The sequence below is a fragment of the Acomys minous genome (assembly GCF_964271855.1).
Source record: "Acomys minous genome assembly, chromosome: 6".
NCBI classification, from domain to species: domain Eukaryota; kingdom Metazoa; phylum Chordata; class Mammalia; order Rodentia; family Muridae; genus Acomys; species Acomys minous.
The window spans coordinates 10,422,525-10,438,370 of record NC_140487.1 but is presented as its reverse complement, the minus strand read 5'-3'; the positions used below and the strand labels follow the sequence as shown (position 1 = coordinate 10,438,370).

General features: G+C 41.0%; 1 protein-coding gene across 12 annotated transcripts in view; it reads left to right on the top strand.

Annotated features, from left to right (window-relative positions):
* ST7 (suppression of tumorigenicity 7) overlaps positions 1-15,846 on the top strand; it is a 233,115-nt gene that overhangs the window by 116,334 nt on the left and 100,935 nt on the right. For all 12 annotated transcript variants that reach the window (XR_014780003.1, XR_014780004.1, XM_084785753.1 and 9 more), the window contains one exon: positions 7,727-7,809. Coding sequence is in view for 10 of the 12 variants with exons in the window: in XM_084785753.1 (XP_084641879.1) it covers positions 7,727-7,809 (83 nt within the window). In the remaining 2 variants the exon portion in view is untranslated. The remainder of the gene's footprint in view (positions 1-7,726; positions 7,810-15,846) is intronic.

The window sequence follows — 15,846 nt, the reverse complement described above, 5'->3', positions numbered from 1 at the left end:
CTCTGGATCGTCCACAATAAGCTTCCAATGGATCTTCTTCCTGGGGGGAGCAGGTTACTACCCCAAGGAGAAGTAAATCAGTTACTGAGATTTTAGAGAATGAAGAGAAAAAGAAAGAAGAAAGAAAAGATGAGGAAGGGAGGGAGGGAGGAAGGAAGGAACAAAGGAAGGAAAAGAAAGACAAAAAAAAAAAAAAGAAAAAAAAAAGAAAAAAAAGAAAACCTGGAACCTGGAATTAAGTCTGGTTGTACCCGCAGTTGCTTCTTTGGCCAAAACTGTTACCTTGCTTTGAAGCAAACCATTTACCTGTGAGTTGGCATGGAATTTTAAAAAACAAATCAAGTCATCAGCTAGTAAAAAGCACAAAGAGCAGAATGGGACAGAAAGGAGTGTGTGTGTATGTGTGTGTGTGTGTGTGTGTGTGTGTGTGTGTGTGTGTCAGGGGGGTCATACAATCTCATCTGTTAAGAAGGGAATATAGCAGGATCCAGAGGGTCCTAGAAGCCTACAAGTAGAATATTATGATAGGCAGATTTGGGCACAGGGGTCCCACTCAAACTAAGGCACCAGCCAAGGACAATACAGGCGGTAAACCTTAAACCCCTACCCAGATCTAGACAATGGACAGAATACTCTCCACAGTAGAGTGGAGAGTGGGATATTACTTTCTCACATTCTCTGGTGCCTCACCTTTGACCATGTCCCCTGGAGGGGGAGACCTGGTGGCACTCAGAGGAAGGACAGCAGGTTACCAAGAAGAGACTTGATACCCTATGAACATATAGAGGGGAAGGTAATCCCCCTCAGGAACAGTCATAGGGGAGGGGAATAAGGGGAAAATGGGAGGGAGGGAAGAATGGGAGGATACAAGGGATGGGATAACCATTGAGATGTAACAAGAATAAATTAATAAAGGAGAAAAAAAAGAGAGAGAGAGAGAGAAAAAGAAGGGAATATACATATGTGTAGTTACTAGGCTTAAAGTCCAATCCGTTGAAAGGCTTCTTCACCTTTGCCGTGCTTTAATTTTCTTAAAGACATGTATAACGAGAAGACTCACAACAGTTGGCGCATTTCTAATAATTAAATCTGTAGTATGGGAATAAAGCAGAGTTCATTTCTGCCAGGGGCTCATTGCTCCCACAGTGGAGCAGGGGCTTTAATCCAGTGCGTACTAATTGTCTTCCCACTTAGTCTCCTGTCACAGACTGCCTCATTGCTTGCATTCCTGTGCAAAAGCCCTCCACTCACTGTCTCCTCACTGGCAGTGTGATGTTGGTCTCACTTCAACCATGTTGCCTAGACTTTCACTCTTTACCTGACATTCTCAAGAGCTCTCTACATCTGTTGAGTTTACTCCTGTTGTGTTAGTCCGCGTTGCAGAAGCAGCCTCTAAAGTAATTCTTTTTTTTTTTTTTTAAGATTTATTTTATTATTATGTATGCAGCGTTGTCTGCTTGTTTACCTGCAGGCCAGAAGAGGGCACCAGGTTCCATTATAGATGGTTGTGAGCCACCGTGTGGTTGCTGGGAATTGAACTCAGGACCTTTGGAAGAGCAGATGGTGCTCTTAACCACTGAGCCATCTCTCCAGCTAAAGTAATTCTTAAAGTCGCCAGTTTTATTGGCTCCTCTGTTTCCACCAGGCACCTCTGTCTTCCCTGCCATTCAGTTCACCAATGGTAAATACCTTCTTTTTACTGTGCTACATGAAACATTGCCTTTTGGAGTCTGATGTGACACAGTTCTAAAGCCTGTGAGTAGCGTGTGTGAGGCTTTGGGTTTCATCTCCAGCACCACCAGCCAACAGAAGTCCACCTGACCTGGCCTTTCTTTCCCTTTACCTCTCTACTGCAGCCGGTTTCTGTCATGTGTGCATGCACACTCTCTTATCCACTTAAGAGTCCTTCCCTCCACTTTAATCTCATGTTTGCGGTAAACTCTTTCAAAGTCTGGAAGGAGCAATATTTTCATCAGTCTAGTTAGAGGAGACATGGGCTCCCTCTAGACTTTATCTGAGCCTTTCTGCTGGTATATAACTATCCTGTGGTTTTTCCCATGGGCACCTCAGGTTTTCCTCTAAAGGTGTGGAGGGCTGTAAAAGAGGCATAAAAGTTAGAGGGGGACAAGTTTGGAAGAAAAAGGGGGGCAATGGGACGAAAAAAGATAAAAGGGGACATGTATATTAAAACATTATATTCATTTATGAAACTGTCAAAAATAAAATTGTAAAAGCATAGGCTCAATCTAATTATTATAATACCATATACACTACTCTCAGTGTTGGTTCTGTGTCTTATGTTTGATGAACTAAGTACCATTTATGTAACTAAGTGAATTAGATATATTAATAAATGTAGATGATTTATCAGGAAGTATTTCAGGGTACAGATGGGTTTTTATCTACTCTTGTTAATGTGCCTCTTGCCTTATTATTTCCGTGAATTTTATATTTAAGTTATTTGCTATAGCAGATGATTGTTACCAATATTGTGACCCTTCAGTTAGGCAGGTCTCTCTAGCACATTAAGTAATGAATGCCTATATTCAACTTTGCAGCATACAGTTTTCCTAAGCTTACCCACCCATGTCCCTATAATATTTTCTGTGTAATTTCAACGAAGGAGGGAAAATGGGAAGTCAGCAGCCAAGTTTCTTTCAAGATGCTAGAACGTGCCTGCACAGTTTGCATGGCTTGTAATATAGGTACCTTCCAATGTCTGCACAGGAAAATCTGCGAGTGCTCTTCTTATCGCTCCTCACCGCTGCCCTGTGAGGACAAGATTCAGTCATCCCAGTGATTCTCTGCCTGTCAGGAATGCAGCAGTGCAGCCTTTTCAACTCCCCAGACTATAAGCATTAAATGAATATTTTTTAAAAAGCCAATGCATAGAATACAGAGAGAAGAGCCTCAAAGGATTACCAAGGACCCCTTAATTTTAGCTGTCAATCACAGCTCTTATTTTGCATGATTCTTGTGCATGTACTTTGGAGCACTATTTTTGAGGCTTTCTCAAAGTAGCACATTGATGGACATTTTCTCCCACTCTAGCCGGAGCTGAGTAAATAGTACCTCAGCGGCACTCACAATAGCCTATTATATTGTTCCCATGTCTGTTTCTCGAAATTACCCAAAGTTCCTTAAGTACAAGAATTTTATTTCAAACATGTTTGAGTGCTCAGTACAATCCACAGTGCCTGATACACATTGGGCATATGTAGTTCATTGAACCATAGCTGATTATCTACCTTTGAATTTACAACAGATTTTTAATAGCACATCATAAAGAAGAGAAAACATATTAGAGCAGGCATACAATGAAAAATAATAGTTACTACTGGATTGGCACACCAAATGGTAAAAAGACTGTGAAAAGACTTAAGAGTACTTCTGTGCTGTATTACTTAGTTTTGAAGGGAAATAGAATTTATTTCCGAATAAAGTCAATTTATGAAAAAATTGCTACATGCTAACAGTAGCACAGTTTGTGTGTCTACTTTGGTAGAGTGACTACTGAAAGACTGAATTACATTAAAGACATTCTGTTACAGAGTAAAGCCAAACATACACAATGTATTTTAAAATATTTGCATGTAAAATTGCTTTAAAAAGAAAAGTGTCCTTGTAGTATAGTAGGGTAAATCTTTATTCTAAGTGACTAATTTCTTTCTAAAAAAGTTGTCTTTTAATTTTGAGGTTATAATATAATTATATCATTTCTCCCTTTCCTTTCTTCCCAAAGGATTAATTTTAAGGGTTCTGTATAAGCGATGTCTTGCTATCTGGGCCTAGTATCTTATAATATTTGAGACATTCTTGGCTTATCAAAGAAATACTCATTGAACTTACCTGACCTGTGTCTCACCCTACATGTGAACTTTGGAACCCCCCCCACGCATGCACAGATGCACGCACACACACACACACACACACACACACCACAGAGGGGTGGGGGTGGGGGAGAAGAGAAAAGAAGGAGAGAATACAAAGTTCCAGGCATCAAAAACTTAATTTTGCTGTATTTACATTTGACTTTAGAAATCATCTTCCAACTTACATTAAAACATATCATAAGTAGCCAAGAATATGAAATATACACATTTTTCTTTGGTTTTCCATCAGGATGCAGTTCTTCACAGTTCCTATTTATAAGTGAAAGGAAACCCACCATCTGAAGTCTTACCTCACTTGCCCTTAGGATTATTAGCAGTCCTTCCTGATGACAGGAAAAGGTATCAGATGACCTTTCCCTAGCAAAGGAGAAGGTGACATAAAAACCTATTGCTATGTCATTCATACTAATGCAGCATGCTCCAACAATACTTTCCTAGATCACAGCTGAGAAAAGAAAGAATGTGTTCAGCTCAGCTTCCCCGTGGAGCTGGCTGCACTGTAAAGCAAAAACAGGATACCTGTAAAGTTGCCAAGGCAACGTGAAGGGTTGAGGAAGACTTGACAGGGTGATTTATGAGGGTTTCTTACCTTAGCAAGGAGTCTAAAAATAAGTCTCAGTTCTTCTTTCTCACAAAGATAAATGCCATAGGATTTCTCAACAGGACTGTGGTATATAAAAGCTTACGACTCAGCACAGGAGGGCAGGACAGCGGGGAGAGGAGGAGCAGAGGCCGCAGTGAGCACTGCTCCTCTTGGACTCTTAATCCCAACCAAACTGACTGGATGGAAAACTTTTTTTTAAGGTGATACAAATGCTATATATTAAAAATATGCTTAGGGGAAAAAAGACTTTTTACAGATGTATTGTGAAGATATTTTATTCCCAGATTAAAAAAAAAAAGCATGTCCTCAGCTGCTATCCTAGCAGATTTTCAGAGACTTACATAGCACGCTAAGTGGCAGCAGAGACAGGGGCTACATCTTATTTATGAATGGCCAAGAAAGAAGCTCCTGTTACAGTCTACATTGTCAAATGCCCATGTCAACTTTCATGTTCACAAACCACCATATTGGTAACTGCCTCAAGTCTTCACTGCTGCCTGCCTTTGCTAGCATTACTACTGCTGTGACAAAACAACATGACCAAAGCAATTTGGGGAGGAAGGAAAGCGTTTATTTGGCTTATGCTTCCATATCATTGTTCATCATTGACGGAAGTCAGGACAGGAACTGAAACATGGCAGAAACCTGGGGGCAGGGTCTTGCGCAGAGGCCATGGAGGAGCACAACTTACTGGCTTGCTCCACACATGGCTTGCTCAGCCTGCTTTCTCATAGAACCCAGGACCACTGACCCAGAGGTGGCACCACTGGGCCCTCCCCAATCAACTACTAATTAAAGAAAATGCTCTACAGGCTAGGCTACAGTCGGATCTTATGGAAGCATTTTAAATTGAGCTTCCCTTCTCTCAGTTGACTTGTATGAAGTTGACATAAAACTAACAAGCACAACTGACCCGCTGTCAATTTGACACACAAACACATCCCTTTTCAATTAGAACCTTTCCTTTCTAATTTATCTCCAAGAATGTATGTTAATATAAAACTCACACTATAAAACATAAATCAGTTTAAAAGTCCCATGTATTTCCTGGCATGGTGGCACATACCTGTAATCCCGGCACTCGGTGAGGAAGACGCAGGAGGATATCTGTGAGTTCAAGGCTAGCCTGGTCTACACAGTGAGACCAGAACAGCCAAGGATACACAGAGAAACCCTGTATTGAAAAAAATAACAAAAAGTCCTACATCTTTAGAAATTCAAACACATTAACAGTTCATTGTTATTCAAACCCCAAGACCCTTGAAAAAGTTTTAAGCCTCTCAACTGTGGGTTCCTGTAAAATCAAAATTAAGTTAAATACTTTTTTACTTCAAGAGGGAATAACCAGAGGACAGCCAAAATTTGAACAAAGCAAAACCAAACTCCAACTATAAACAACTGAATGTCCAAAGTCTGGGACTCAGTCATGATCTTCTGGGTTCCTCCAAAGGGCTTTGATAACTTCTCTAACTCCATCATTTGTAGTACACGTGTGCACACACACACACACACACACACACACACACACACACACACACAGTTTGACTTGTAGGCTTCCACTGGTTCCTCTCTACCATTCTTGGTGGTCATGCTATGGTCCTGGCATCTCTAAAATGCTAGGGTCTCTTGCTGTGATGGGGCTGCACTTTCATCAATAGCCTGGGCTTTCTTTATAACACCAAGTCTCAACTTCTCTGCATGACTCTGTTTATCCTGGGCCTTCACCTGAGACTACACGTTCATTCACCAATGATCTCCTCTGGTCTCTCACAGTGTCAAGTCTCAGCCCCTTCATGCCTTCAAAACCAGCAACACTTGGGTGACTCTTACATATGACCAAGTTCAGCTGCCAGCACACAGTACAACCTTGGTTTCCTCTGGAACACAGATCCTATGTGCTGGCTCTGAGGAAGTGTGTTCCAGAAGATTTCACCTCAGTCGTGCTGGTCTTCCTTAATCACTACTAATTTCTCAGCTCTAGCGGACCAGCATTGAGGATCCTAACAACAACAACAACAACAACAACAACAACAACAAGAAAGACTTCATTTAGTGGTTCTGGTGTCTTGTTAATTACAGATGATTTTTCAACCCCAGCTAAGCGGAAGCACATAATCTTAATTCAAAGTAGCAATTGACCCTAATGGAGTCTTTATACTTCCCTGTGAAATTTCACAAAGAGAAATGACTCATCCTTCCTTAACTTCTCTCAATTGCCAGTAGCACTTCAATGAGGGTGGAAGCCTCATGAACCCTGCTTCCAACTAGACAGGAATACTGACCACTGGCTTGCCTATGTGGGTTCTGTGCAGGTGACCATAGCTACTGTGGGCGCATGAGTGCAATGGCCATGTCTTGTCCAGAAGAAAACATGTGACAGCACTCTGCCCCGTTATCTTGTCCTTATTTTCCTTCCTCCCCTTCTTCTGTGGTGGTCCCTGAACTTTGAAGGTAGAATAATTGTCTGATTTAGGGTTAAACACTCAATTGTCATTTATTCTCACGATGTCGACAAGTTATGAGTCTCTGCATTGCTGGATATCTACTGCAAAAAGAAGTTTCTCCAAGTAATGTTGGGACCAGCACTAATATATGGGTACGGACATTAGTATTTTAGAAGGCAATTTGACAACATGTCTTTTGAGCAAGTTAATAGCAGTAGATAACTGAGACCCACACCTTCGTCAGTGATAGGTTTTTAGCCAGGTTTATATTGCTACGCATAAATTCTTTTCTGTGGAACAGGCCTCAGATCCAAGCAGAAAACCATTGGTTATACGCCTGATGGTCATTGTACTTTACCTGGCAGGTGTTTTAGCATTTAGAGGATAACTTGATTCCTGCCTTTCTGAATCACTATACCAGGTCTTCATTTTACTGGGACTTTGCTGTGGCTCTCGGAATTACGGTTACAAGAAACAAGTGATTTTACAAGGAATAAAAATAAATGAGTCATCAAGGAGACGAAGTAGTTAAGAGAATACAGTGTTCTTGCAGAGCGCAGGGGTTGAGTTCCTGGCACCAACGTGATGGCTGCAACCATCCTCTGTAATTGCAGTTCTAGGGGTTTTGTTGCTTGCCCCTCCCCCCCCCCCGGAATGTTGAATACATGTACAGCACATATATACATGCATGTTTAACACATAAACACATCTTAAGAAATAAACAGAGTTTCACTGATACGGTCATGCCTTTCTCAATCTTCTCCCTTTTCTTTTTTTTTTTCCAGTGAGCATGTTTTTGAACACGTTAACCCCAAAGTTCTACGTGGCCCTGACAGGCACTTCCTCACTAATATCAGGACTTATTTTGGTAAGTGATCAAATTCTTCTAGTATAAAAATTGATTAACGTGTGTTAAGTATGATTTCAAGGAAGAAGTCTGGGAGTATAAATCACCAAGTTTCAAAACTCACTTTGCATGTGTTCCTGATGGATGAGGATGAAGACTGTGCTTTTCCATGCTACATGCTCTGGATATTTTAAAACATTTACACAATCCTTTCTTTGGTTTAAAAAAAAACAGCTCTTAACATGTAGGGAAATAAGAGATGGTGTTTCTAGGCCAAATTCTAGAATCCAAACATATAAAATATGCTAGAGCCATAGCTCAGTGGTAAAGGACTTGCCTCATATTTTTTAAGCCCTGGATTCAATCCCCATAACCACAAAAATTAGACAGGCAGATAGATATAGCTGATGTATAAAAGTGGCCCACTTCAAGTAAGGATGTTTTTCATGTATTTATCATAATGGATTAATGGACTTAATATCAATACTAATATTGCTTTTTGCCCTTAAATGTGTTGGTATGGATTGTGGAAGTCCTAAACTTTTCCTTCCTTTATCTTCTTTTCTCTCAATGTTTACATCTACTTCTTTATTGCTTCATTAAAAAATATCAGATAAATAAAATCATCTTACAACTTCATTACCTTATATTCTGTAATAGCTGTAGACACGCAGGATTGTATTGCCTGTTATAGTTCACTTTAGTGAACAGTATGGGACTGTCTAAACTCAATGAGACCATTCTCACACAATTTTATAATCTTTGTTTGTTTGGTTGGTTTTGTTTTTTTAAGACAGGGTTTCTCTGTGTAGCCATGGCTGTCCTGGACTCACTATGCAAACCAGGCTGGCCTGGAACTCACAGAGATCCACCTGTTTTGCCTCCCTGAGTGCTGAGATTACAGGAATGTGCTACTGTGTCTGGCCCAGTTTAATAATCTTTAAGGGAGGGAAATGTAAAAAAATTATGTATGCAAGATTAATAATCTTGTGTTTACTAATTATTGTAGAAGTAGGTATAAGTAAATGATTACATAGTTATTATTATTAAGAAAATGAATTATCAGTAGAAAAAATGTAAGGGGCGATAGGTACAAACACGTTGAACAAAGAGAATGCAGTTACTTGGAATAATGGAGATTTCAGAAGCCTGATCTGATAAGGTGGAGAAAGGCAAGTCCTTCAAACAGATGGAAGTAGAAAATGGCAGTGTGGGGGACATCTGTGAGAACATATTGAGGTTTAGCTTGTTACACTGTATCACTTGGGTCATGTAAAATGGGCACAGTTGGTTTTATGTAGTCAGGATGTGAATAAAATCAACAGGAACCATCCCAAGATAGAAATCTATATAGGAAGCTCAAAACTGAATTCAAGCTTCAACCCGAAGCAAGGGACCATATAGTGCAACTCACCCACAAAAGGGAGGTGCCGTCGCTGGTAGCATGCCGCCTCTTAAACATCCACTGCCCACATACGCACCTCTGACATCTCGTCTCTGTTCAGGAAATTTGAGAAAAGCAAGGGCACTGTTGCACAGGGTTGCTCATAAAGCCATCAGGTTAGTTATTAAGTTATTCTGTCCAGGGACTGTATTTTATTCTAATATTTACTTCCTCCTGGTTTTAATGTTAAAAATTCTCTTGTGAAACAATAGTATGGTATTATTTTACTATAAATACATGGGAGAAATTGTAGCAATTCCACATTTATCTTCAGCCTCAGTCAGGTGATTGGAGAACTGAGGAGATTTTAAAAGAACACGAAACCTGAAAACCACTGTGGTGAGAGATCACCAACTCCAAGGACAACGGAACTTGTAGGGTAACACAAAAACATCAGTGAAAAGAGAAAATAATTAACTAAAAATAATTTTATGATGACTAAGACAAAAAATACAGGAGAAAAATATTGTGATATCTCTAAATATTTTCCAAGATAAGAAACATAGTACAGAGAAAAATCACCTCAAGACTCCATTGAATAAAGCCAGAATAAAGCATTGCTGGGAAACCCCAGAAAAATTCAGCTAAATAGCAAAGGTGTGAGAATGAATCACTCCAAAAGCTTCTACTTTTATTGATTAAATGGAAGATTTTCATTAAGAGGCTGCATGCTTGCTACTTAGCGCTAGGTAAGACATTCAATAGTCAGGAGAAGACAATTCATGGGTAGTAGTGTGAAGTAACAGGGAGGGAGGTATGTCCAGCCACCCGGTCACCGAGGAGGAAGGCCACAAGGGAACAAGCACTGTGAACTTCCTAGGACTCCAGGGTCATTAGGTCTAATGGTTTTATTTTTCAGGTAGGAAATTTGAGACTTCTCAAGGAAAGAAAAGGAACTACTGGGATTCAGCACATGTAATTACTTTGTGGCAAAGTAGTCAGGCCTCCAACCTATAGTTACAAGTTCCCACTGAGGTGCTTGCAAGTTGATTAAGGACGCCACAAGGGTGGAAAATGCTTTCACTGGCTTGATAAATTCCAGCTGACTACATTCTGCAACATATTTTATAAGACACACACATCGCACTCACACACACACATCACACACACATCACACTCACATCACACACACATCACACTCACACACACATCACACTCACAGCACTCACACACACACAACACACTCACTCACACATCACACACACACAGATCACACACACATCACACTCACACACATCACACACACATCCTACTCACATCACACACACACATCACTCATACACACACACACACACACACACACACACACACACATACAATGTATATTTTGGGGAAAGAAGGGACAGGTATTTTAAATATCTGATAGTTACTATTTACACTTTAAATACTTTTGCCTAAATCAACAGGAAAAGACAAACTTTGGGAAGATATTATTTATACTGTACCATGGATCATACAGTAACAAGAATTGGGGAGAGGTCAGCTCTGCTCAAGCATTCCTGTTCTCAGATGGTCTCGTTGAGAGCCTAGCCTGCTTGCGTGATGCTGGATGTGCCTAGCACTGATTCCAGCTACTCATTTTCTCCCTCAGCAGCACAAGTGCTGCTCTTCTTTCTTTGTACTTCAAACAAGGAAAGTCAGTAACCTGTCTTTAGGCTACATACTTGCCAAAGGGCAGAGCAGAAGCGGGGCCCAGGCTGTCTTACCCAGGCACTCCATCCTTCATCACTCACCTCACTGCTGTGCCAGTTAAGTTGCCAGCTACTTTTCTAGCCTGCTGCACAAAGGCAGTTCTGGATTTCATTCTGGGAGTGTCTTGCTGTGGGTTTGCAGGAAATAAATTAATTACCGCACTGTAGGATATTTCCTTTCATTCTGATAAGTCAGCTCAGTGGTTGTCACTCCTGTAACTCAGGGGTGGTTGAAGACCCCTCAGTAAAGGGATTTCCCTGGGCCTCGGCTGCCTTTGCAGATCTGGGCTCTCATGTTTTTTTTTTTTTTTTCTTTTTTTTTTCCTGTATTTGGCATGCAGCTGCTAAAACTGCACAGTCATTGCTGGGCTACATTGTAAAAGAAGAAACTATTTCTGACCGTTGAAATGCTTAGAATAGAACCTGTCTTGTAGAAATGATGTGAATGGCCTTTCTAAAACACGTTGGCCTTTTCTAAGGGCAAACTAAAGGCAGTGTTAGGTAATAGCTATCGATACGCCCAGGTTCCTGCCTTACAGATGTTTGACATTTCCTCTAGGGACTCAGCTTTGCTAGGCTGTAAAAATGAATTCAGGGCTAGGGTTCTATGCTGCCACTGCTTTCTCCTCTGTGTGCATTTCCAGGAGGAGTACAGAAGCATGTGCTTTGAGAAATGGCTGTGTGCATGCAATGCTTAGCAGTCTGCGTTCAGGCCTCCGACAGACAATAGCTAACTGCTCTGCCCTGCAATGTTCTGGATGCCTGCCACTAACTCTGAGAGTACACTGCTACTGGGGGGAAATTGTCTGAGAACCTTAAGATTCCTATGCTAGAACCAGAAATCACCATGTCATTTGATGTTTAAGAAGAGATGCAGAAATAAAAGCCTACTATTTCCATTGTGAAGAAAAAGTCGATTAACTGAACATATATAGAGAGAAATAAAATTAAGTTGATAAAAGCTATCATCTTTTACCTAAATTTCCTTAAAAATAGAATGTCATTATTTCACTAGATGGTGCTGGCAGTTTTTCTTCACCAGTTGAGACTGGCGTTGAATTTGCAAGCTACCTGTCTCACTCTTCTCTGGTTCCTGTGGCCACACCCATGCAGACAGCCTCCTTATGTTTAACTTTCTGGTGCCTCTTTGCTTGCCTGGCATGAGCTTCCCCACCATAGGCTAGTCATGCCACAGGAAAGGCCCCTACCCTCACACTTGTCCCCAGACTGGTCCACCCTCTATCTACTATCAAGGATTCATACAATGTGCCCAAGTAGGCTCTTCAGGCAGCGCTTATTTTGAAGGAGAACATATTAGGGTTTGTTTTTGCTTTGAATATAGAAAGTGGGGCATGTAGTGAAAATGATCCACTTAATTTAATCAAAATGTTGATAGAGAAATTGGATCCTTACATCCCTATTAGTCTGTGTATGAGTCCTCTTGAGCCTATACTTACATATATATAGTATGAATATGTTATGTGGTAGGGTATACAAAGGGCATGCAAGGCATACTTTTATTTTTATTTTTTCAGAATTAAAATTTTTTTTTACATATACATCTATATTACTATACACACATATACAGTAAACTACCTACAGCAAGAAGAACCATGAGACAGTCAGGAATTATATAAATGTTACATTCATAGTTTTTTGGCTACTTGTTTTTTTTTTTTTTGTTTTTGTTTTTGTTTTTTTTTTGATGGTGGAATAGGGTTTTTTTTCCTCCTTTATTAGTTTATTCTTGTTACATCTCAATGGTTATCCCATCCCTTGTATCCTCCCATTCTTCCCTCCCTCTCAATTTCCCCTTATTCCCCTCCCCTATGACTGTTCCTGAGGGGGATTACCTTCCCCTCTATATGATCATAGGGTATCAAGTCTCTTCTTGGTAACCTGCTGTCCTTCCTCTGAGTGCCACCAGGTCTCCCCATCCAGGGGACATGGTCAAAGGTGAGGCCCCAGAGTATGTGAGAAAGTAATATCCCACTCTCCACTCTACGGTGGAGAGTGTTCTGTCCATTGGCTAGATCTGGGTAGGGGCTTAAGGTTTACCGCCTGTATTGTCCTTGGCTGGTGCCTTAGTTTGAGTGGGACCCCTGTGCCCAAATCTGCCTATCATTATGTTCTACTTGTAGGCTGTTTTTTTGGCTACTTGTACTTGGCACAAAGCATACTTTTGAAAGTCAGAATAAGTAACAAAGTTAAGTAAATTAGAATATTAAATTTAAAACACTGGTTCCTGGTTGGATGCAAAAGAAGCATCTTTTTGGAAAGTGGTTGGTACAAGAGATGGCGTTGGGAAGAACTGAGGTGTAGAAAATGAACCGTGTCTGCTGGTGGTCCCTCGTCCAGAGCTTGTTTTCAAGCCACATTGTGGAGGTATTGTTTAGCTGATTTTCTGGTCCCCTGGCTCTTGCAATCTTTCTGATCCCTCTTCTGTGATTGTTCCCTGAGCCTTAGGTGTTGCAAGTGCACCAACTGGGCCTAGACTCCCCTTGATTGGAGCTCTCTGAATTTTGATCAGTTATGGTTTTCTTAATGGTCTCCTTTCTGTTTTAAAGAAAAGTTTCTTTGATGAGAGATGGAAGAGACCTCACCCCTAAACAAAAGATTATTGGGCAGCAAGTCTTCACCAAGGATGAGCCCCCTATGTGGCTATCTAACGGTAATTGATCAGCCCTGAAATAATATACATACAAAAATGCTAAATCGACTAAACAAGTTGTACTTATATATTTATGTTTGTGTGTGTAAGAGCAATTGATTTTTTAAAAGCCACAAATTTGAGAGGAAGCAGGATGGTGTGAGAGTGATTGGAGGGGAGGAAAGGAAGGAGAGAAATGATGTAGTCATGTTTTAAATAAAAAATCTTGTCAATCAGTTAAACACACACACACACACACACACACACACACACACACACACACACACACACACACACCAGAAGTTGAGTTCCCATTGGACCAGGTACTAAATAAGCATCTTGCATGCGTTGTTTCCTTTAGTGCTCATTGAAATTGAAAGTGGTGGGCTGAGTGTGAACAGACACAACGATTTAGTTAGTAATTCGTCTCAAGGTTACAGAGCAGGCAAATGGTAAGATTCAGATCCTGATCTCTCTAGGTTCCCTTTTATCCATGTTCAAAGTAACAGAATAAGGCAGCTGGTTTGTCTCTTTTCAACCCTTTGTCCGCCTAAAGAGCTTGACCTATTATTCATATAGATCAAATGTTGACAATGCTGGAGCTCAGGGTGAAAAGAAAAAAAAAAAACCTTGGGGACATTTGACTAGAAGGGCTTCTAGGTGGTGCAGAGTCACACACAGGGCCCAGGTTGTGAGGTTGTGTCAGGAATTCAGCAACCCATCTCTTGTCTCTGGCACATAGAATCAGAGATGTTGAGGGGCCCAGATGGCAGGGAAGTCTGCAGAGACTGAAAGGAAGACGAGGCCCATTCAGCCTTACCTACTTACAGTGCCTTGGGCTCACCGTGGAAACTCATCATCCTCTGAGGGAGTGCAAGGGCCAGGCAACCAGGATAAGCAGAAGCTTGTCAGGATCTGTGAGCAAGAGCATTTCATTGGATCAACGATTAGATACAGCTAAACTGGACAAGATGAACAAACGGCCCTCCAGAGAGGACTTGCCTAGCCATTTGTGCTGAGTGTAGTTGGGGCAGCAACTAGGGTGTAGCTGTCCATCGCTTTGCCGTGTCATTCTGCATTCACGAAAGTGCTGCTGCTTGGGAAGGTGGTTACCAGCAGGTGTGGGAAATCGATATTTCTCATTTTCAGAGACTCACAGAAATGCACCAAGTACATATGAAAGATAAGTAGGGAGAATGGGAAAGAAAAAAAATATGAAGAAGAGAAAGGCCAGAGGTAGGGTGAAAGAGTGTGTGGTTTTCAGGAGGAGATGGATTTTTCTTTTTCTATTTGGCTATGAATATTAGGCTAGAACACTTATCATAACTCACTGTATTTTATTTTTATAATCGTTTATTGTCCTCTTCCTTCTTTCCTAAACTGGAGTTGGTTTACTTAGGTTTTTTGTTTTTGTTTTTTTTAAAAAAAGATTTATTTCTTATGTATGTTATGTATGTTGCCAGAACTTTTAAATGTATGTTTACTATGTATGTGCCTGGTACCTTTGGGAGCCAGGAAAACGAGTTGAATTCCCTGGAACTGGGTTATGGATGGATGTGGGCCACACTGTGGATGCTGGGGACCAAGCCTGAGTCCTCTTCGAGAGGGATAAATGCTCTTAGTCACTGAGCCATCTCTTCAGATCCCATATTTGTGTTTTTATGTTTGTGTCTGTGTCCTGAACACCGTGGTTGATGCCTAATGAATAGCAGTTGACGTCCCTGATCGTACAGCGAGTGCATGAATTAGCTGTGTCAGAATTATCTGAGGAGCTTGCTTTGGATTCTGAGGACTGCCTCAGTCAGAGTCTGTAGAGTGGTGAGGACAGGTAGCATCATGAACTGCTGGGCTTGGGACAGATGACACATTCCAACTTCATCCTATTCTTAGAGATCTCCATGACTACTCTTTAGCCCCCCTCATCTCTAGGCCATAATAATGAAAACCCCACCAAGTCAATGTATATATGCATGTAGGTGGCTTTTGACCTTGAAGAATGCCTCATCTTCCTGCCTCTTTTCATCTTTGCAGCAGTTGCCCAGAAATGGGGGTGTGAGGGTGCGTTCCACACATAGCTGCCACAGCTGTTTAGGGAAACAGGTGGCTAATGAGAATTGGCTGAGAGTTAGGAAGCAGGAGGCCAAACCCCACATCGTAGCAATACAGTATTTATAAACAAAGCACACAGAAAGAAACACCTGCTTGCTCTTATTTCTTTTCCTTCCTTTCCCCTCCCTCAGTCCTTCATTCCTCCTTTCTTCTTTCTTTTCAGT